Source organism: Apostichopus japonicus, chromosome 1 (assembly GCF_037975245.1).
Source record: "Apostichopus japonicus isolate 1M-3 chromosome 1, ASM3797524v1, whole genome shotgun sequence".
Classification (NCBI taxonomy): Eukaryota; Metazoa; Echinodermata; class Holothuroidea; order Aspidochirotida; family Stichopodidae; genus Apostichopus; species Apostichopus japonicus.
The window spans coordinates 5037630-5062322 of NC_092561.1; the positions used below are offsets into that span (position 1 = coordinate 5037630).

The following is a 24693-nucleotide window of genomic DNA, read 5'->3' on the forward strand; positions in this document are numbered from 1 at the left end:
GCGAGTAATTAACGATTTAATGTCGATAATGAGAAGAGTGTCCTCGACAAATTCCACAGTTAAAATTAATCGCATACAATTCCGCCAAACCCACTAGTTTGAATGCAACCAATCAGAGATGCAGGTTTAGTTATTGCCCATTGCTAAAAATAGATTCAAGACTTTGCGTTGGTACAACCACATGAACCAGGGAGTTGTTATGGAACTCCTTGGTACAACTGCCATATAGACTGTACACAAACAAGCGTGGTGTTATATTACGTATCTGTCAATGACGTTCGTAGTGTTTAAATATTCATATTATGGGCGAGGTTTATTGGGTTCCCAACGGAAAATATCTTGGAGAACAACAAAGTTGAAAGTTGCAAATTTTTCGACTTTTATGCCACCATTTGAAGTAAAATATAAATAGATTAGCTAGTTATGTATGTCGTTATGGCAAAGTGGAATCAGTGAGGTTGAGAAAAATCATAGAAAAGGACGCAAAATGCTGCTTTAATACGTATATATACGTGTTAATTCGATTATATACGCGTATTAAATCAGACAATAACTTGCATGTCATATAGCTTCCACAAACGAGTTCCGAGAATTATCACATTGTAGCCTCGCCAGTGTAATAAATGAGAGATTGCAAAGTTAGTCTCTATTGACGTACAACCAAGCCAATTAAATGTACTTGATCTAAACAATTGCATGATTTAAAACTTGTATATATCCGAATTATTCCTCCTATGTATTCGAATTAATACGTGTTTATATTCGTTTCAATACGCGAGTATATATGTATTATAAGCCTTATGATTCGCTAATAATATATACGCATATATTCGAATTATTCGCAGATAAATTCAAAATAATACGCATTATGCGGTGAGTTTGTCCTACATGGCTTGCCATACATGTAGGGCTTGAGAAGCAATCATATAGGCTACCTGTGATGCAGAGTACGGTAACGGATGCACCTATAACGGTAAAGCGCGATCTCTAATATAACAGGGGAGGACCAAAAGGTATTATACCCGCACAGATGCATTTCAAGCATCGACTCCTGTGGTGGTCTATTATATAGGCTAGCCACACCAACGTTCATCATGACCGCAGCAGGTGTGTATAACCAGGGAGCTGCTACTCTAACAGAGTAGCAGCTCCCTGGTTTAACAATCCAAATGCCCAATAATGAGATATTCCAGGTTCATCTGTCGACAATTCTGGTTTTTCGACCGATGACTTGGAATATCTAGTTATTGGGCATTTGGCTTACCATATAGGTGTGCATTCATGATGTCCCCAATGGGCTTGGTAGAGGAAGAGATATGATATGGTTGCGTGACTTTTGTATGTAAGGATGATCTCCTCGGCGTCTAACCAGGGAGTTGTTCTGGTCTAGTAAAGTGTAAGTTATTCGCAGCTTCATCTCGTGCAGCGATCACTATAAGACCGTTAATGGGATATTCCAATCGCAGACAGTGTGTTACTTATATAACTATCTACATGACATATTTTCAAGTGGCTGGTTAAACTTTTCATTCTTCCCCGAAGTGGACCGCAATACATGTTCTGTGTCGCAATGACGATGTGGTAAGGTCAATGTTTCTTCACATAGCTTTATACTAATTTTCATTAATAATGAAATAATATTCATATTGACTTTTGTATCCTATAAACCTGTTCATTTGAAATATTTGCTTGTATATGTCAAGGTCATTCTTTAGATTTGAATCAAAATGCAACTATATTTTTAGAAATTTGTATTATTTTGCCTTTATGAATGAGTGAGTTAAAATTAAAAAGTAAAACATAAACATTTGGAAAAAATGTACAAAACAAAAACAAACCATGTCTTCACCAGTATAGCATGCTGCAAGGATGTGGTTTCGACATACAGATGCAGAATAATTCCAACATTTTCCATGATTAAGCAATTAAATTCAGCAACTGGGATATCTCTTTCAACCTATCGATGAAGACTTGAGGACTGCATGGATAATCCTCTTTCAATCTGAAACTGATTAATAGCTTGTAAAGTTCAGTTGATAATGTTTATGGTTTCTTTCTCTATAATGACGATTTACTGTCAGACTATGGACATTACCTTATGCAAGAGACAAGAATGCACAGGTTTATCCCGTGACAAGGATGTGTAAACGTTTGTCCACATTTAATAGCAAACGCACACGTGTATTTGCGTTGGAAATTATTGTAAATTTCTTATATTTCTTCAGTATATCTTCGTGCCAATATGGGTTTAATGTGTACTTTACAGGCTTAGTACATAGTAGTGAAAGATAAAACGTGTCCTTGGTGACAATATCCTTATACTTGAAAACGAGAATGAAAACTGGTCCCACCCTCTCAAATATGGTAAGAAAATGTTTTTGTTTTAAACATTCTGTCTGCCCACCCCCTTGGAAAAGCCTCGTCCTCCCACCCCCAATAAAGAAAACAAAATAGAAAAAAAGAAAAAAGTCCAGCTATACGCCTCTATATCGCCTTGGTCTATTTTATTCGAAGTATTTGATATGTGTCACGCCTTGGAATAATTTATAGGTAAGCGGTTATATTAATGAAAATTAAAAAAAAAGTAATATTAAAGTTAAAATTTGTTGTAGGCTGATTGACAATGAGCATGATTTGAACAACGTTAATTAATGGCAATCCAACGTTTCCATATACCTGGCATTTGCTCATTCTGTGAACTAAGAAAATTAGTTTTCAATGAGCGCCACCACTCAGAATTTCGCCTACGGCATTACAGTAGTGTAATATCAATTGAACGAAACATATTTTTCTTGAAGTCCACCAGCCGCAAATATCAATTACTTCAATGAAAGAGTGAGGTTAGAATAATGTTTTTTGTTTTTCGATCATACGAGAGTATTTTGTTGGACAATTGAAAATGCAGGAATATTGATGAGGAAGAATTTATTCCCTCGGAGCATATCATTAGGATATACTTTAACTGTGTAAGCCTGCCTGTAATGTTAGAGCGTAGGCCTTAGTAAACTTGCTTTGAAAGTTCTAACGTTAAGCCAGCACAGACCACTACTAGCAGTATTATTAGGCTAGTACTACAGTAGCCTAGTAGTACTACTGTATCATAAAAGTTAAGCCTTACTCTTACAGTGATACTGGACCTAGGCTAGACTAAGCTACTATTTATCACACCAAAGTTTGCTAAGGATCACACAGTAAATAAATATATATGGCAAAATATCTTAGAACTTGAACTAAGAAGAAACTGTTGAAGCTGGCATGACCTAAACAAGGCTTTAAGATTTCAAGGAAGAATTTCAGCAAAGGCCTATGCCATAACTCCAAAACTTAAGCTAGCCACAGCTCTATGTATGGCTTAGCACTTAGTCCAGGGCATGCGATCCTAACCACAAAGCAGGCATCAACAATTATTCTAAGAATTACTCGCCATTTGGCGACCGTGACTTAAAGTCCATGCGCTTAAACGTAAAATTCACTCGCCACTGTTATTGCTTCATATATGTTTGAGTATGCTTACTTGAAGTATTGTATAAAACTACATGATCATTACTTTCTGAATACTAAAAGTTAGGCAGATCCATGGTACTCCATAACTGCACATTGGAAAATTATATTTCTGTGCAGTATGAAATTTAAAAAAAATTCATCCAGAAGGTTAGTGATGAACAAATTAGAACATGTCGCAGACTCCTTAATATGCAGTTTGGCCTATTTTGTCTCAAAAAATTCCAAAACTTAAAAAATTCCTGTATATAATACACGTGCAGATAGGAAACTATTTTACACAGTTAATTCCAATTGAGACTAGTCATTGACAAAATTTAGTTTACAACAATATGTAAACTTGCTTATCACTTGTTTATCATTCTGTGAAATGTTTGTAATAATAGAACTTTATGCTAATATTGGGGTTTGACTAGTCCACAAGTCACAAAGTGTCGAGTGCAGTGCATTTTGTATTTGAAAAAGCTAAAATTCTACTTGCCAATGGCGAGTTTGTGAACATTATTGTCGAGGCCTGTCACACATTAAGCCTTCTAGTACTACAGAAAAACATCAAAATCCAATAATGTGAGAAGTTTATGGTTATCTTTCATTGGCTTTCAAGTGTTTTTGCATGAACAGCTTAATTTATGTGAATAATAAAATGGACAGAAATTGACTTCTCTAATTTGCATGTTATGAATTGTTCGGGATAGAATAGCTCATTCTTGAGACATAACCAGTAATTATAAAGGGAGAACGACATTAGGACCACAAACAAAGGTATGCCCACTTTACAAGCTTTTGGATCAGCAGACAAAATTGTGAATAAAAGTTGGGTCACCAGCTTTGAAAAACCAACATACTCACAGGTAATCCGATCATTTTGAAGAACTTGTAGCAAATATACTGTACATGTCAGGAATTTTTTTTGACAGTTGTCCGGTCCTCTGAGACCACCAAATTTCTTTTCAGACAACCTAATTCAGCTTTGGTCGTCTAGTCGTTGGCATAAAGTTCAGATTACATTGTACAGTATCTAAGTACCCTCAAGTAGATTAAATGATAAATTGTAATATCAGCCTCTGTCACACTTTGTAATAAACAACAAATTATTGGTAGGCCTAGATGGTCCAACCGAAGGAGAGTTTGGCCCAAAGCTGTGTTCTATTCACCAAACATTTAGATAAATCTCTCTCCTACAGTATATATAGTACAGATCAGTGATTCCTGTACAGTATTTGCTGCATTGTTCGGACAATCAAATTTGACGTTTCAAATTTGTCCGAGGGACAATCACAAAAACTCCTATAAAATTTGCCCTGCATGTATGCTACATCCAGTTCCAAGGATCTTGTCTTGTATACTTTTAAATACAGACAGCATAGCATTAATTAGTGATTCCACCAAGCATGTACAGTACTTAGTGCTTGTTAGATCAGTACTCTGCAACATTTAGGGCTCACTACCTTGGACAGAGCCACATGACTTGCAGCCACCTGAACTGATTCTCAGAATTCATGAAAAATGGCTTGAACTATGGACTTGATGTAAGTCTATGAAAACCTGTGCAATCATTTTCTGACGTATGAATAAATCTGAAATGTTTTCGCTGCCCAATCTTGGATTATGCCCCATAGTTTGCGGACGTTCTCATAAGATGGACCTGTTTGCCAAGACATATGTATGCCCACCGCATATGATAAATACATGAAGATAGGGTAAGGTCTCTGTTAAAGCTGCCTATTGTTGCATTCAATTTTGATTAGTAAGTGTCATGATGTATGTATAAGTATAATTAACCTTTACCTTCTTGGACATCAGCAAGGTTTTATTTCAAGACCTACTAATAAGCATCACTGTGGTTATTTTCAAGTAAACTTAAGTTTTTTGTCTTTTTCTTTCCAGGTGACGTTAAGTAAATTATTGAAGGAGACGTTTGTACCATACAACCTAAGGATGAAATGTGAGGGATGTACTGTATTGAAGCATCATGACAGAAAATTATTGCAGGTAAGCTAATATAATATCACATTCTCATAGAATATATAATATCATATATTATATTATTATATATCACACAGTGTTATCTTAGAAGTTAGAGCTAATATCCTCTCTGTGTTGTGTGAATTTTTAACTTTTTCTATTTTACGTTTGTTATGAAGACATGACTATATTTTAAACTTTTATGATTTTTTTTTCTTGGTATATACAGGATGCACTCTTCTCTAGTCATTTGATGCTCAGAAAGTCCTTTTAACTTTCAAATATCTTTTATACCCGTCAGCTAGTGTACAGTACCCAAGTGTCCCTTTGAACAAAATTCGATCAAGTCAGTAACTATTTAAAAAATAAAATAATTATTGGTCCAACTACAAAACAAATCTGGATGGGTTTTGTACCCAAAGGATTGTTAAAGAAGAGGGCATAAATGAATTTGATTTGATCATCGACATTTCATTGCCCAGAACATTGTTTTTGTTAGTAATTATTCATTACGAGTTCAACCTGGTTAGCCCTCGCTTGGTTTTTACCCAAAGAAAATGGTGATTTTTCCAGGTATCACATTCAAGTAACCAAAGCTGTCAACCTTATCTTACTCCATTGGAAGTCAATACAATAAATTCACACAAGAAGTGTGAATTTCGCTGGAATAAGATGAGGAAGACAGCTTTGGTTACATCGTAGATCACATGATACCCGGAAAGTCACTGTTTATCCGGGTATAAACCAGGCAAGGACTAACCAGATTGAACATGTAATGTTCAAATGTACTGTACAAATCAAACTGAGATATTACACAATTTTGACCCTATATTATTATTTAGTTTAATTAATTGTAAAATATAAATTTGAAGAAAATGTAGACAATTCAAGTTGACAGTCCATTGCTATGGGAACTTAGTATCAAAAAGAATATAAAACCTTATTGAAGACTCAAAACTCTGCTTAAATTGCCAGACATCTAGACATAACATAAAATACAGTCCCTAGCATATCAGTGAAATCAAGCTGTTGTGTAGTATTAATGTAATGTACTCTATCTTGAGAATTTTGATAGAGTTTCCCAATCAGTTCACAGACTTAGGAACATAACTTTATAGACAAAAATTGATATTCCAAAATATTTCTCTTCTTTGTTCTTGCAGTTGCCGATCACACATAATGTCATCTCACCCGCCTCTTGCATCGTTTGAATCTTCTCACATGTGAGACATAGGAAGCAACTGAATCACCCCTGACAGGATTTTTGTGGATAATCCAAACATTGATGGCAGAAGAGATTAACTTTGGTAAAGAAATATGGCAGAAGAATTTGATAATCCAGAACTGTTTACTGGCTCTCCATCAGATGATAGCATTGTCATTAAGATTTATGATGAGGAGAGATTTTATCAGATTAAGGTGAGAGATGAAGAAGGGCAGCAGCAGCAGCAGCAGAGTTTTGACGTGGACAGGAACGATAGAATATTTCCCGAGGAGGACCCAGAATCAATTCCGTCTGAAGTTGTAAATGAAAAAACAGGTTCTTCTCCTACCAAAAGAAGAAGAAAATCCAATCTTCCGGTAAGATTAAAGGATGACTTCTTGAAGCAGGGTTCCTTGCACCCACCTAGGACTACAAGGGGGGAATCCGAATCGAGCGGGAAATGTCAACAGGGGCCAGATGCTGAGGATGTCACAGTGAAAAGCGAGGCACCAACAGGGGGTTTTGGATCATCAGGAGCCAAGAGAAGGAGTGACAGACTTAGCAATACAGCAAGAATTGTCCAACAGAATTCAAAGAAGACCAGGAAAAAGAGACACAACCCCAAAGTTCTGAAAACTCAATCGGTCGTGGGGAATGAAGAGGAAATATCTGTCGATCAAAGGACGGGTGGCGACTCTCCACATCAGGATAACAGTGGGAGTAACAGTGGAATCGGTAACAACTCAGATGCAGTTTGTAGCGAAAAGAGTGATGCAGTAGAATTGGCAACTGCAAACAAAGTGAATGTTGAGGAATCCCCCCTCGCCGAAGGAACGTCCTTTCCGATAGAGCCTTTGGAAAGCAGATTAGACCAGGTGTATGAAGACAAAGATGTTCTTATACAAGTTTCAAAAACAACAAAGTCACGTAGGAATAAAAAGTCAACCTGTAAGAAATGTCATAAAAGCTTTTCCTCTCGGAGCGTCTTGGCCGTACATCAAACAAGTTGTCATAAAAAGGCTGTCAGGGTCAGCAAGTTTGAATGTGAATGGTGCTACGAAAGTTTTCGAACCATTCGTCAGAGAAATACACACAATAGAGAGGAGCACACGGAGAAAAAAGCTTATCCCTGTCGATTCTGCCCTCGTGTATTCACTGAGTCCAGTCATTGCAAGAGGCACCTCAGAAGTCACACCGGGGAGAGACCTTACTCCTGTGAGATCTGCGGAAAAGAGTTTGTGGACAACAGTTACATTAGAAGACATATGCTTATTCATAAAGGTGTCAAACCTTTCCAGTGTGATCAATGCGGAAAGACCTTCCGTGAGAAGACCCATCTCTCTCGGCACGAAGAGACCCACAAGCGTGAGCAGGAGACCTGTTCAAAGTGTAACAAGGCCCTCTATGGAGACCAAAATAGGTGTGCTTGCAAAGATAGGGTGAAACCGCTGAAGATGGAGGAAAAGAAGAATTTCACATGTGATAAATGTGGGAAAGGTTTTACAAAGGAGGGTAACTTCCAAAGACACCTGAGAGAGCACGAGAAGGGGACCTTACCTCAAGATAATGTATTCTCTTGTGATGTATGTAGCAAAGAATTTGGTCTGGAGAGGCATTTGTTGAGGCACAAACGTATCCACACAGGTGAGAAACCATTTCAATGTACGGAGTGTGGCAAACAATTTAGGGACAGCAGCTACATCAGGAGACACATGAGGATTCATGCCGGTCACAAACCGTTTCAGTGCGATCGCTGTGATAAGACTTTTCGTGAGAGCGGCCACCTCTCTCGTCATATGCTGACCCACACGGGAGAGAAAAAGTTCAACTGTTCCACCTGTGGCAAAGGGTATCAGGATCGAGTGTGCTTGTTGCGTCACGAATCAAAGTGCGTCATCAGCACGATCAGGCCGGACGAAAAGGTGTCGCAGTTGTGCGACATCTGCGGTAAGGAATACCTAGGCAAAGGAAGCTTGAGAAGGCACCGACAAATACACTCTGGTCAAAAGTCTCATTATTGCACGCTGTGTCCGGCCGAATTTTATGACAGCTCTAGCCTGAAACGGCATCTTGCGATTCATAGTCGTGACCCAGCTACCATTAATCAATGTTCAATATGTAAACGAGTGTTTAGAACCCGTAGAGCACTGAATATTCATTACGACACCCACAACGAGAATGCCTCAGCGGACAAGTTTGAGTGTAATATCTGTAATCTAGAATTTCCGAGCAGTGAGTCACTCGCCCTCCACGCGGGAGCTCATACGCATCAAATTCTACCGACAGACGTCGAAATAGTTGATGAAGAAGATGCGGCCGAACCCGAGTCACAGATGGTTCTTCAGGTCGTCAATAACCTTGAGTGTAAGCTCTGCCATAAGCTATTTGCAACACCTCAGAACTTGGCGAGCCACGAGTTGACTCACGCCCAGTCCATCCTTGGAGATACATTAACGCCAGCAGCTATCACGGTATCGTCAGCCTCACAGGAGATATCCACCGAAGTGTTGCTGCCTTCAGCCTTGTTAGAGTCCTCAGTCCCTCACAATGCAGATGATTTTGAAGGCCTCTTCAAACTTTTACAGGTCATCGCCCAAGCCAATCAAAACCAGTCGGTCACGCAGACGGCTGGAGGCGTGGTGGAAGTCCCGACGATAAGGGTGTCCGGTGTAGACGTATCGGGGAGCAATACCAGAGAGCCGACGATCGTCACGGTGGTCGCCGCAGATGGGAGTACCTCCTCTATACCATCTTACATCGGCCAGCCAATGGCTGTTGCAACAGGTGACTTGGAGAGTTCTCGTCCACTAGAAGGAGACGCTGCCGATCTGAATGGCATAGAAGATCTGGAATTCAACGTGTCTGTGCCTGATCTCACACCAGAAAACGACCTGTCTTCTGACAGTGACCAGGATGCCCCCAAATTGCAGTGCGAGTTTTGCATCTTTGAATGTCACAGGAACAAGACACTGGCAATTCACATGGCAAACATTCACCCGACGATTGTCTTTGCAAAACAGTTACCCATTGAGAGAGAAAAGCAGGAGAACAGGGTTCTGCAGTGGCAGTGTCCGTTTTGCAATGAGGTATTCGAGGTCGAGGAAAACATGAGGGAGCACAACTGCAGAGGGGTCAAAGACAAACCCTTCAAATGCTCGAGGTGTGACTTGAGTTTCCCTCGTAAACCCGCTCTCACTCAGCATCTCAAGATACATGAAAATGAGCCACAGTACAGGTGCTCCTTCTGTCAAAAGACCTTCCACTTTAAGAACAGTCTGACCTACCATGAACGCATTCACACTCAGGAGAAGCCATTCAAATGTACCACCTGTGAGAAAGCATTCAAAGACAAGAGTCATCTCAGAAGACATGAGAAGATTCATGAAGGAGTGAAACCTTACAGCTGTCAGATTTGCCCAAAGTCTTTCCTAGAGCGCTCTCAGTTGGTAAAGCACATCAGAGTACACTCTGGAGAGAAACCGTACCTCTGTGCCAAATGTGGGAAAAGTTTCGCAGACGCTTCTCATCTCCGGCGCCACAGTGCACTCCACGAATCTGTCCGCGAGAGGAAACACCCGTGTCCGGATTGCAACAAGGCGTTCCGCACCAACGACGGTCTCCGCTCGCACAAAAAGATTCACGTAAAGGAGAAGGCTTTCAAATGTGACATTTGTAACAAATCTTTCTCTGACAGGACTATACTCAAGAGGCACAAACGTTGCCATAGGGAGGAGAAACCGTACACGTGTCAAATATGTGAAAAGCCTTTCCGAGAGAGGTGTCAACTGGTGAAACATTTTCGTATTCATACCGGGGATAAGCCGTACCCGTGCAAAGTCTGTGACAAGAGGTTCGCAGACACCCCTCAGCGTAAGCGTCACGTAATGACTGCCCATGCTGTCCCAACACACGCCGCTGGCGAGAAACTTTCAGAACTGTCTTTCTGTCACATCTGTGGAGAAGCTTTCACGGAGAAGGAATTGCTCAAGTCACATTGCCAGAGCCATGAAGCTAGGACTATGACTGTGACAACCTTTTAATAACCTCCTACCCCCCTCCACCAACAAGAAAAGGCCTCCCACATCCAGGTTTTAATAAAGTGGGTTAGTATATGAGAGCATAGTGTGGTTAAAAATGGTTTGAACTATAGGTAATCTTATAAGAAATGAGTTGTTTCATACTGGTTTCATACTGAGTTTGTCAGTTCACAATTTCCCTTCCACCCGTCCCGGAAGTTTAAAAAATGTTAGTTGGTTAGTCTATAGCAGCACGGTCAAGTTAAAAGTAGTTTGTATTTCAAATTGGAAAGCAATTTTTTCATTTTATAGAATAATAATAATAAATGAGACTTATATAGCGCCAAATCAGTAGACAAAAGCCACTGCTCAAGGCGCTTTACAAAGAAAACAGATTAATTTACAAAAGAACAAGTGAAAAGATGGGTCTTAAGTAGACTTTTGAATTTTGGGTGTATTAGTCAGGTAACCAAATATCTGAGTATTTAATTACTTTTCACTTACCTGTCACCAGATGACCGATGCCTACCTCCAGTATCCAGAGCAGGACTTTTAAATATGAGACCCCGGGCCATTGTGGTCTGTGAATGATTTCAAAACTGCAAACGAATCTTGCACTAGTCGGGAAAGGCCTCAATTGAGCCCACTCCTGGCCTACCCTGTACATTGCTCAGTGAGATGTTCATTTGCTCTGGCCCTCATTGAAAATTAATTGTGACCACCTGTTCTAGAGAGTTGATACTATCCGTTAAAGTCTCAGTGGCTTTTATGAGAGGAGGACAGTAGAACATAATTCAGTCAGTCATTGTTTTGTGCTTTTTACCTTCAGTTTTGTCCAGCTTGTCCATCTTGCATGGCGTTTGGGAATCAAAACCCTGGATGCCACTTTAGCCTATGAATGTATGAAATTGTTATGAATACAAAAGATTACATAGAAGTCAGGTTTTTCCTTACAATTCGGCAGGTATTGAGGTTTACTTTTAGATCATTTGTATTTTTTTTTTTATTTGCCTGTCCTTTAAACATACTTGTCTTGTTTTAATTACTTCAAATGTATCATGAAATTTGAGAGGATTTAACCTTGGGGGCAAAGTATTTCAGAAAATCTTTAATATATACTTAGTACTACTTAGTAGTAAATCTTATGATGATAAGCTCATAACTCAAGCCAGTGCTGGGGTGGGGGGGGGGGGGGTGGGGTGGGGTAGGGGTGAGGATGTGCCAGTGAGATGTCACAGTACCTGATAATAACATGTAACCAGATAATGCACTCTAGCTTCATTTGATACAACTAAGAAATTGGCGTGGAAGAAATTTTCAAGAGAAATTTGGATTTCCAAACTGTTCAGGGAAGCCCCCAAAAAAGAAAAAGATAACTAACAGCATTAAGGAAAACGGTGTATGGAAATTGCTGCCTTTGGGCATCATATGCTGTTAATTGCAATATTATTTAAAATCGTAGGGGAGGTTTTAGTGGAGGGGGGGGCAGGAAGCTTCCAAAAAGTGGGGGGCACAACATAAGAGGGGCACTTTCTCATCCCACAACCACCACTCGTTATGCTATAAACTGATACACACCGGCCATATCACTTAAATATATGTGATGTGTTAGTATGTCTATCAATACTATTTATTGAGATTGTTTATTGTTAACCGTGCTTCAAAAAGAGATGGGATGCCATTTTAAAAATAGCATGTACAGGCTAAAAATAAATAATTAATTATAATAAATATTAAAATTAACAAAGGCTTAAGATATCCAAAATACAGTTCTTCATCGTAGGGGGACATTTTATTTGCCAGTAGGGCACATTTGCTATTTTGGAAAAATGTGGTGGGGGGATGTGCCCCCGGTTCCTACCCCCCTGGGTGTAGGTAACTTCAGTTGACAGCTTCACAGCAAGTGCTTGGAAATGAAAATCTGGCGACAATTTGAGCAATGTAGTGCAAAACCGCCATGTCGTTCAGTCTCTGGGGCAATTAATGAAAGAGTGAGGATCAACAGATTGCACAATGGTATCATATGGTGCTTGTTCTTGGCCAATGTGTTAAGGTTGGGGCTGGGTCAGGGGGATTGAGTTGCTGTCACTCAGCGAGACCACAGTTTTATCTTTGATAGGTTTCAGCTGAAGTTGCCCATGGCAGGAAAGAAACCCATAGTTTGTGTAAGATTCAAGACGACTGAATTTATTGGAGCTGATTGATATATATTTCCACAGGCATCTCTTACTTTCTGACTCTGACCAGAAAGAGTAAATCATTGCACTTTGGAATATTATGGTTAGTGAGTAATTAACTCAAGTAAACTTGTGGTTTACTTTCAGTTTTGGGGAAATTTTGTCTTTTGTGTGTTGTCTGTACATATACTTTGTCACTAATGGTAGTATTCATTAGTTCTGTATTATCATACAATAGAGGAGATCCAAGATAAATATTGCAAGTCTAAAATCTCTCTTCTTCCTTTGTAAATGTGCTGTACGATAATATAGATATACATTCAGAAACATCCAATTATAACCACACTGGCATGGTTAGTGGTTATCATCATATTTCAGATACCTGCCACTCCGTGGCATGTGCAAGGGGAGGTGAGGAGGGGGTGTAGTTCAGTCTGGGATCGTTTATTTAAGTTATTCTGGTTTTATTGCAATATTAATACGTAGTATGAACCCCAGATCTCTCCTCCATCCGTTCAGGCCTACATGGGAGTTTTGCCATCAATTACCAAAGGGCCACACCTCCCTTAATGAAATCGTTCATTCTCCCATCAATAGAAGGTTAGGCCCCATCAAAATCAGTGAGAGGAATTTGGGATCTACCATACCTCCCCAACCCCTCAGTGCACTGAATTATCCATATCTTGCACGGGGGTTGACGCTAATGTATTTTGGGTTTTTTCTCCACCTGAGGGTAGTCTGAAGCTCCGCCTATTTTCTGTAAGACCCCGCCTTTTTAAAACCCAACGGGCTACGAAGTCAGAAGTGGTGGAATGGGGGATTGAAGTATTTAGTGGCGACGAACCAACGGGCTACGAAGTCAGAAGTTGTGGAATGGGGGTTGAAGAATTTAGTGGCTACGAGCTGGCCAACGGGCTACGAAGTCATTCTTTATAGTAAAGTATACACAAAAATGATTTTATAAAGTAAAACGCAAGGTCTGGGGCGACATCCAACGGGCTACGGTTACCCTAACCCTATATTGTGAAGAATTTAGTGGCTACGAGCCAACGGGCTACGAAGTCATTCTTTATAGTAAAGTATACACAAAAATAATAAGTTAGCGCCATCTATCATTTATCCACTTTTACCTCGTAGCCCGTAGCACCTATTTTGGTTAAGTTTCAATAACGCGGGGCATTCGACAGCTATGCCGGAAATTACATGAAATAATACATACATGAGAGCAGGGGCGCACATCCGGGGGGGATGGGGCGATATTTCCCCCACTTTTTGGTCAAGGGGGGGGGTGGTCCACACAATCATCCCCCCGCCACTTTCCAGTCCGATATAAAAAAAATAAGTTCAAATGAAAATAAAGTTAAGTTAAAATTAGGTTAGATCAAAATACTGAGGTTGTAACCTCAGTATTTTTGCAAGCTGTTCTCACTCGAGTGATCGACCCTGCAAACCTCATCTTCAAATTATGTTGATGTATAAGAAGGAAAAAAACAGAACATTACGATACGCTACGCTATGATAGCAGCGGGTCACCCTCACAAATTGAGAGTTTGTCGGGTAATCCTGGATAAAAATTGATAACTATTATTGGATTTTGTCGATTGGAGTATCGGTGTCGGGGAGTAACGGCGCTCACTGATAGCCATTAGCCGTTAGGAAGGGATTGTTACAGAGAACGGACTATATAGACCACAACACCGACTATGGACGGTGAGGCACTTGAGTAATGAACATGGGGGTTAGGGTTAGCCTAGGGTTAGCTATGGGTTAGGGGTTAGGGTTAGGTTAGGTTAGGGTTAGCTTAGTGTTAGCCTAGGGTTAGGGTTAGCCGCAGTAGGGGTTAGGTTAGGGTGAGCTTAGGGTTATTGTTAGCCTAGGGTTAGGGTTAGCCTAGGGTTAGGGGTAAGGGTTAGCCTAGGGTTAGGGTTAACCTAGGGTTAGCCTAGGGTTAGCCTAGGGTAAGGGTTAGCCTAGGGTTAGGGTAAGGATTAACCTAGGGTTAGGGTTAGGTTAGGGTTAGCCTAGGGTTAGGGTTAGCCTAGCTAGCCTAGGGTTAGGGTTAGGGTTAGCCTAGGGTTAGGGTTAGCCTAGGGTTAGGGTTAAGGGTTACGGTTAGGGTGAGGGTTAGGGGTTAGTACGTTAGGGTTAGGGTTAGGGTTAGCCTAGGGTTAGGGTTATCCTAGGGTAAGGGTTAGCCTAGGGTTAGGCCGGGTTAGGTTAGGGTTAAGGGTTAGGGTTAGCCTAGGGTTAGGGGTTAGGTTAGGGTTAGGGTTAGCTGTTAGGGTTAGCCTAGGGTTAGGGTTAGCCTAGGGTTAGGGTTAGGGGTTAGGGTTAGCTTAGGGTTAGGGTTAGGGTTAGCCTAGGGTTAGGGTTAGCCTAGGGTTAGGGTTAGCCTAGGAATATGGTTAGCCTAGGGTAGTAGGGTTAGGTAAGGGTTAGCCTAGGGTAAGGGTTGGCTTAGCTAGGGTTGTCTAGAATTAGGGTAAGGTTAGGGTTAGTTTAGTGTTAGGTTAGGGTTAGGAGAGTTGCACATCATTCCCGCCTCTTTCGATGTGGCGACAATTGCTACCATGGTAAATTGTTCATGTCTAGTGTTTCATGATTTTCGTGACTTTCATAATTTTCATGATTTAGATTTACCTTGTCTTTCATTTTCATTACATTTCACTTTCATTGTCAATGTACTTTCATGGCTATATAGCCATGAAAATACATTGACAATGAAAGAGCAGCGATATCGAATCAATGACAAGGTGCAATAATATTATTGCACCTTGTCATTGATTCGATATCGCTGCTGCCGAAATAGGCCTTGCCTGCTGGCTAATAGAACCGCTACGATTGTCATGAAAACGAAAGAATAATGTTCGTTACATTAAGTTATGATGGTCATTCGATGGCACAACAAATTTTGCTGGGTTAAATTAAACAATTTATGGGAACTGTCTATATAATAATCTCAATTTAACATAATTGGACTATATATGTAAATATTTTTTCCCTTTTTCTCAGGCTTAAACTGTCCGAGTGTCGTGATGAAAAAAAATCACTGTTCGAAAGATAAATGTAGTTTTCGTTTTCTTTTTTATTGAAATGAGCAATGAGAAAAGTATGAAATAAATTTGAAATTAAAAAGGCTTTAATGACCGCTAAGTTGTGTTGAAATTCTTGAATACTTAAAGAGGCATGGCTGCCTTTGTAATATATTTAATCCAGAATGCCACACTGTATTGATGTTTGATGGATGACTTCATCGTAACAGGGTATCAGCCAATGTTACCCTTGGAAGATATCATGAAAAAGTTTTGTTATATGAAGTTCTGCAGATACTGTTGACCCTTTGATGAACTTTGACCTTCACACAAAAATCAATACATTTTTAATCAAAATGATACCTTCTCATAGAAGTAGGAGACTTATCAATGCTGCATTTCCTAAGCTATGGTGGTCACAACGTCTTCACATTTGAGCTAGTTGACGTCAAATTACTTTGGCATAAATCAAGGGGTTTGTCCAACTCATAATGGGTAACCTATATGTTTTCGTTCTTGAGATAAGGTAGGTACAATTTTTCCCCCTAAACAACTTTGGTTCACCACCATTGAAAATTGATATCCACATTTCAGCAAATTTAGACAAAAAAAAACTCTAAAAGTAGCATTTTAATGTTTTCAGAAAATGATCTCTCGTGACCTCAAATGACGTTTAAAATTGATAAAAGATGATTGCATGTACTCAGCCAAATCGAAGAAAGATGAGGAAATGGCAGTCATTCAAACCAAGGGCGTAAGAACCGGGGAGGCTGGGGCGCCAGCCCCCCCCAGTGAAAAATGTGGAGGGGCGGAAGTATCATTCCGCCCCCCCCCCCCCGCTTCGCAAGTCAGAAAACCCCTTTTTCATTTTCAAATGAGAAAAAAAATCTCATTTGGAGCACCAAATTGAATCTAAGGCCAGGAGAAATTAAGTTTACAAACTGGAGTGGGTGTTGAAGTGTGCTATATTGCACCAAATTGCATCTGAGGCCACCTGGAGACCCCTCCCCCAGGCCGGCCATCAGTCTTCAGCCCCCCACTCAAAAGTACCTTCCTACGTCACTGATTCAAACACGGTGGCAAAGAGTGATAGAAATCGCACGATAGCTTTACTTCAGCTGAGCTAAAAATCACGGACAGGAGAGAATCCTTATCCTGTGACCAAAGGTTTTCTGACAAAGACAGTTGTAAGTTACATGACAAAATACATACAGGCTTGAAGTCTCAACAATGTAGTTATTGTGGCAAGATGTTTTCTACTCAATGTGAGAATACAATAGCGTATTGTTATGAAATAGTAATACTGCCTTTTTGATGTTCCCGAAAAAACTCCTTCGAGACACCGTACAGGCCCTTTAAATATTTATTTAGGTCGAGGATTCAGTTTTCCCACGAGAAGTTTTAACTATCTGATTGAATCATGTTACAGGACCTTTTCCCAAAATAGATTCGATGTGTCTGTAGAACATGTGAGAAAGTTCTTCTCACGTGATATGGAAGTTTCCATAAAAAAGGGGTGGACTCCCAACCAATCAGGGCAGATCAGTGCTTATGGACTGATTTTTATATCGTTACGTTAATGCAGGATGAGCAGGTTATTGGCTGCCTTCTGACTATACGCAGTGGGATTTTCGGTAGAGTTATCTAGAAAAGGCGGCATGGGTCCCACAAGTTCATCACTTCGTCATCACTTCATCACTCCTTCGAATTGCGTAATTGACGGAGTCGGATCATTGTAATTTTATTAGAGGAGAGAATCGACAGAGAAGAAATTATAACGAATCACTAATCAAATCATATCTCGTCAACTTGTTTTTTTCTGAGAACTCATTGTTTTCTTCTATCTTCCGTTCGAGACGTATCCTGAAGAAGCATAAAATACGGCATCAAGATATCCCAGTACCTCTCTCTCGCGAGTCCCGACATAATATTACATGTCGGAGGAGCCGGGTTTGTTATAATATTACAGTATACACAGAGCAGAAAAAAAAAACGTTTAAATGCACGAGCTGTGATAAAAATTTCTCCCAGCGCTTCAAACATAAAAACACATGAAAGATCACACGTAGAGGAGGAGCCTTATACGAGTGTGACTATTACCCCACCAGAGTGACTATTGCAACAGGTTTCTACAAAGAAGCACTTATAGAGTTGCACGAAAGAACGCAACCACTGGAGCGGAGACGTATCAATGTCCATATTATCACAGAAAGTTTGTCGAAACTAAAAGTCTGAAGTTGCATGGAAATTTACATACAGAAGATGAAGTCATTTCAATGCAAGTACTGTCGAAAGAAACTTGTGCACAGTCTTCAAGTAAGATAGAGCACAAACGGCGGATACATACAGGAAATAAACCATACCAATGCAAGTATTGTGAACCGGCATTTCCAAGGTCTTCATATAAACATGAACTCGATGAATACGCACTGGAGAGAAGTCATTTCGAAGTGAGTATATTGCTCAAAGAGGTTTGTTTGCCCGGAAGAAGGAGAGACCATGAAACGATACATACAGGAGAGATACCTTTTCAATGCAAAGATTGCGATCAGGGCGTCGGAAGCTATTTGGGATTGGTACGGCAGATCAGAGTGTGGCCATCTATCATAATTATCGGGGGATGTTTGGTAGGTCAAACTATACGCCACGCGCCACCATGGTTGGCGCGTAGCGTAAAGGAGAAAATTTTGAAAAGTGCCTCCCAGATTGCAAAAAAAGGCACTTCCCGAGCTTGAAAACAAGACCCGATTTATCTTCTGAAACACATTTTTGAAGTATGTTTCATTTTGGTTCTTTATTTTTCGCCATTTTTTTTTAAGTCCTACATTTTTTTTGCGCCGTGGATATTGGTCCGGCCTTCGCCGGACCTGCCGTACCGGCTCCGACGCCCCTGCCGATAAGACGTTTACTCGGCTGACAGGAATGAAAAGATTAATGTACAGCAGAGAACAATTACACCAGTGCAGTTACTGTGGTAAATTATTCCATCTTACAGGAAATTCGACTAAACATGAAGGAATACATACTGGTGAAAAGCCTAATGAATGTAAACACTGTAATACAAGTTCTCTCAAAATGCCAACTTGAAATTACATACTTGAAAGCACAGAGGAACCGTATCAATGCACATACTGTGACTAGAGGGTTGTTTTAACGTGGAAATTTTAAATCGCATGAAAGAGTTCACACATGTCGTATAAAATCGATCACTAACATGCTGTTGAAAGAAATTGAGTTAGTTCGACTTAGGATAATTATCGGGATAAATAAAATAAGATTAATTTGTTAAATAATTGGTTAAATTATTTGACAAGATAAGAGCCATATTTAATTTTGTTTTAGCTAAATGGTATTATTGGCCAAAGGTAGCTGACATTCTCAGAGTGATTTTACCCTTTTTTCCATGTTATTGTTGCCAAGGGAAGTACAGTATGTGATGCGTAAAAGGCTGGCTTAATGTAAAAGTATTTCTTAGGGATTTAAAATTTACTTTTCTGTTTGTACCAAACTCAAACTTGAAGCAAGTAGTTGTGATCAGTGGCGTAGGAAGGTACTTTTGAGTGGGGGGGGGGGGCTGAAGACTGATGGCCGGCCTGGGGGAGGGGTCAAAGGGGAGGGGGACATTTCCAGGGGGCCTCAGATGCAATTTGGTGCAATATAGCACACTTCAACCCACCCACTCCATTTTGTATATAATTTTGCATTTTCACCTGGCCTTAGATGCAATTTGGTGCTCCAAATGAGATTTTTTTTCTCATTTGGAAATGAAAAAGGGGTTTTCTGACTTGTGAAGCGGGGGGGGGGGGGGCGGAATGATACTTCCGCCCCTCCACATTTTTCACTGGGGGGCTGGCGCCCCCAGCCCCCCGGTTCCTACGCCCTTGGTTGTGATTAAATATATTGGTCCACTGTCAAATTTGATTTTCTTTATTACAGTTAAGTTTCTTTAGGGACGCACTTTGTATCTCACAAGGGAACCATTGAAGAAGTTCAAACAAGTTAAGTTTTGACATTTGTCTTCAACCAAACACTGTACGATGGATCCATATGCCAATTATGCAGGATGTATAATCCCATGCTGTACTTGGGAGTTGTTTCCAAGGTTTCCCGACTTCGACCTCTGGTGACCTCCTTTGGTCTAACACAACCTGCTCAAAAATCCTTTCGTCTCCCGAGGAAAATAAAAATGCTCTGATTTATTCAAATAAAATTGAACAAAACATTGTTTTTTTCTTCTCATTTTCAATATGATTAAATCGTTGAAATATGGTATCGTACAAAATAATACATGCAGCACATAGCATGCTTTAATTTGAACTAAGAACAGTAACATATATTTGACATATATTTTAACATATATTCAAACATATTAAGAATAGTAACATATATTTGACAATGATGAAAACTTGAGTTTATATAGTAAGATGCCTGTTAATAGTGTATCAAGTGTTCATGGGCCAAATTAATTAACTACTGGCAAATTGATTTAGCTTGATCTTAACCGAACCATACTCCCCTTCCCCCCCGTCCCCTTCCAATACACTGAATTTTGAAACCATATCTTTTCTATTTCCAAGATTCCCAGTTGTTCTGGTGATCTGCTCCAGACACAAGTCAAATAGATATTATTAGCAAATATACATATTACAAGAGAAAGTAAATAAACAATGCATGTAGGTGTTAAATTAAAAAAAAAAACTAGTTTCTTGTTTAGCCAACTTTTAAATGAGTGTCAACATGATTATGCAAACATTACCAAAAAAGAAATTTCATTGTATAATTATATCTGTCCTATGCTATCTACTCAGCTCCCCCCCCCCGCCCCCCTCTATTTATAGTTTGTTGCTTTGACAATAAATGGAATGGAATACGGCTCTTAGTTTCTAGCAATTTCCATTATTGTCATGTCATCATGCAAAAAATGGAAGGAAAAAAGAGTATGAAGAGTATGAAAACCAAAGAGTATGAAAACCAAAGAGTATGAAAACCAAAGAGTATGAAAACCAAAAAGAGTATGAAAACCAAAAAGAGTATATAAACCAAAAAGCACCATTCTGATTTGTAGCAATCAGCTTCACAAATCATATCCAAAGCTTTCTAAGCATATTCTAAAGTGGCTTGCAGCCAGGGCATCGTAAAATATCATTAGGAATGTTAGGAAGCATACACCACACATCAAACCATATATCTTAAAGGCATTTAAAAAAAAAAAAAAAATCCAGAATTCATTCAGCTTTCAATTCCATGCTAGGAAGCATAGGTAGTATTACTGACCATATCAAAGGGGGGAAAATAATATTCTAGAATGTTCCTTTAAACTTGCGGCTAAGAATACTTTTGTTTGATTGCTGCCATTAAACCTTACAAATCAAAGTCGTTGAGATACTGTACATGGCACTTGAAAGCTACTTTAGAATACATTTGTACCAATTTTTCCTTTGACCTACCCGCTCTTTGCCTCAATTTTCTAATACCAGGAGCGTGCACACTGTACCACTGGTAGTACAAACAGTAGCCTTCGTAGAATAGTTAGCAACCACGGTAGATCGTGCCTTAATTGTCACCCCAGTCCCAGGGGTATGGCATCCTGGGCCAGAGGTCTAAGGGAAGGGGTGTCCCCATCCCCTTTTAGAAAAGTTAAAAATGTGTTTACGTAAGGTGGATAACATGCAAAATGGTGCTATCTTTGAACTGATTACACAATGATTTACAAAAAATAGGGAATTTTCTGGAAGGGGAAATGTGGCATGGCACTCCCTGACTGGTACCCGAGCAGACCACCCCACCCCCCCCCCCACGTAGTACATCACTGAGTACACACTAATCAGTTATAACAATCAATATCAAATACATTATATGTAAAATTGGTGAACAATTTTTACAAAAGGTATTATATTAACAGTGTTTTACATTCTTCTTCTACACAACAATGAAATGTAAAATAATCAATGGTACAATAGATCTATAAAATGGAATTAACCATGTTAGCCCATGTCAAGGGCGTAGGAACCGGGGGGCTGGGGGCGCCAGCCCCCCCAGTGAAAAATGTGGAGGGGCGGAAGTATCATTCCGCCCGCCCCCCCGGTTCGCAAGTCAGAAAACCCCTTTTTCATTTCCAAATGAGCAAAAAATCTCATTTGGAACACCAAATTGCATCTAAGGCCAGGTGAAAATACAAAATTAAGTTTACAAATGGAGTGGGTGTTGAAGTGTGCTATATTGCACCAAATTGCATCTGAGGCCACCTGGAAATGCAAAAAAAATCCAAAGGGGAGGGGGACACCCCCTCCCCTTAGACCCCTCCCCCAGGCCGGCCGTCAGTCTTCAGCCCCCCCACTCAAAAGTACCTTCCTACGCCACTGGCCCATGTAGCTATTTATTGTAGTAGTATCACAATGTAGTTCCCCCCTCCCCAGAAAATTTCCAAAAAAAAGCTTGGCTGGTAGCCATAACAAAATTCAATGAAAAATACAGTATGCTGAAATAAAGTGGAGAAAAACAGTATATTTCAGTTGTGAATGAATAATTAAACTTGCTCAAATCTCCTGAAACCTGAACAGCTACCCAAAAGTACAAACAAAAGTGTTAAAAAAGAGTTAACAAGGATAACTACTTAAGGCTATGGATAACAATGCCTGATGTTTTAGGAAACATGAGCTGTATGCATCATCCATGACAACAGGAGCTAACGGAAGAAGATTTACACTTCAGTCAGGAAGATTGCAATTCAGTAGTGGGTAGTGCTATAGCTTTTATACTATAGTACTGTAGAGCCTAACCAAATAAATGCACTCCCTAACATAACTAGTGGGTAGTGCTATAGCTTTTATACTATAGTACTGTAGAGCCTAACCAAATAAATGCACTCCCTAACATAACTAGTGGGTAGTGCTGTAGCAACTATACTATAGTACTGTAGAGCCTAACCAAATAAATGCACTCCCTAACATAACTAGTGGGTAGTGCTATAGCTACTATACTATAGTACTGTAGAGCCTAACCAAATAAATGCACTCCCTAACATAACTAGTGGGTAGTGCTATAGCTTTTATACTATAGTACTGTAGAGCCTAACCAAATAAATGCACTCCCTAACATAACTAGTGGGTAGTGCTGTAGCAACTATACTATAGTACTGTAGAGCCTAACCAAATAAATGCACTCCCTAACATAACTTTGAAAGAATACTCACAGGAAATACAATATGGAAGCAAAATTGATATAAAATTAAAAAAATACATCATAAAATTATGTAACAACAGCTGCTTAAAGTTACTCAAATTAAAGCAATATATTCAAGGATGTTTACTTGGTGGGTCGCCTATCGCCAGTCTTTGGGATTTCGATGTTTGGACTGTTCCTTCAACCAGAATGGTCAAGAATTTACTTAATAGTAATCATTGTTGCAGGTTTGCAGTTTGCTCTAGCTTGTCTAAGTGTTTGGGCTCTGAATGTCTGGAAACTAGTCCTTCAGACACCAGGACCAGGACAATTTATTGATGAACTTTTGACTTTACAAACACTGTCTCCTCTGTTAACATCATGTTAAACAGTGTTTATTGACTAGATTGCCTTCTCTGCATATATTGTGGGCTTGCAGCAGCGTTTGTAACCTTCAACAAGAAAGGCAAATAAATGTCATTGTCTCCTTGGACTTGACCAAGTCTTCTTCCTCCTCCTTTAATCCTTTGTCTACAAATCCCATTACATCTATCTTTTTGTGTTCACCAAACTCATTAACCTGTCTGTATTCTGTGCGTGTTTTTGTCCCTTCTGTTAACTGCTACTTGCCACTTAGCCTTTGAAGAAGATCCTGCTAGGATCGAAATGTCAGTCATTTAGCCTCTGAAGATCCTGCTAGGATCGAAACGTCAGGCCAACTTACTTTTACACATCCTTGACATCCTGGCAGGTTGTTGTTTACCAAAATTGTCTTCACCAACCATTGTTTTTTTTCTATCGGTCTCCCTTTAAGTTGGATTATGATGGGGTTTTCCCTTCAACCAGAAAGGTCAAATAATTTTGAAATGTGCTTTTCAACTTTTTAAATCCAAGAATTCCTCCTTCTTTACATCCTGGTGGCCCGGGGGATTATTATTCTTTGTAATTCCAAACTTGTCTCCCTCCCTAAATGTCAGGTTTGGTTTTCGCAGCCTCCTTTCTTTGGATTCTGACCTCTTTGTATTCCTGGAATTTTTCTTTCACGCAATAGGTGGATAATTTCTTGATGTACTCCTTAAATACGTTTACGTACAGGTCTCTCTCTTTGGCATCTATAAAGAGGTCATTCCATAATCTGTTGATTTTTGGCTGCGGATCAAAGAATGGACAATTTTTTTATGCTAATTCAGTCGACAGAAAAAGGCATAGACGTTTATTTATACAATGTAATTTTATGCCATGTGATGTTAAATCAAAGTCATGGGATTAATTGCAAGAAGTGCAGCCTACATTGGATTCAAGTATTATTAAAAAATAAAACAAGAGCCCAACAAGTACTTTGGTCCCTTGCTTAGTGTATTATAAGAGTGTTGTATGTCATCACACAATATCATATTTATGCCTACATGTACCAGCCATTAACCGACATCTGTATTCCAAGTTTGGATACAATCTGATGTGAGGTTGTGGAGTTATTGCAATTTTAAAATTTTGGCTCCTCCCAAAAAATTGGGCGAATCAAAGTTTTGCGCCTAAATGGTCCCGAAAATATTTGGCCAAACAAAGTGGCTCAAAAATATATTTACCCCCTCCCCCCAAAAAAAATTGAACCCCCAAAAGTGTAGGCCCAAGTGGTC

General features: G+C 39.7%; 2 protein-coding genes across 4 annotated transcripts in view; one reads left to right on the forward strand and one right to left on the reverse strand.

Moving 5' to 3' along the window:
• Window positions 1–2721: 2721 nt before the first annotated feature.
• Window positions 2722–13134, forward strand: LOC139963561 (uncharacterized). The gene is made up of 3 exons (XM_071964460.1): window positions 2722–2840; window positions 5389–5493; window positions 6630–13134. The coding sequence occupies exon 3, from the start codon at window positions 6784–6786 to the stop codon at window positions 10708–10710; it is 3927 nt and encodes a 1308-aa protein (XP_071820561.1). The 5' UTR covers window positions 2722–2840; window positions 5389–5493; window positions 6630–6783; the 3' UTR covers window positions 10711–13134.
• Window positions 13135–20100: 6966 nt separating this feature from the next.
• Window positions 20101–24693, reverse strand: part of LOC139963057 (uncharacterized) — a 37254-nt gene continuing 32661 nt past the window's right edge. For all 3 annotated transcript variants that reach the window (XM_071963727.1, XM_071963656.1, XM_071963577.1), the window contains exon 27: window positions 20101–24205. In XM_071963727.1, the coding sequence (XP_071819828.1) occupies window positions 24023–24205 (183 nt within the window). In that variant the 3' untranslated portion in view covers window positions 20101–24022. The remainder of the gene's footprint in view (window positions 24206–24693) is intronic.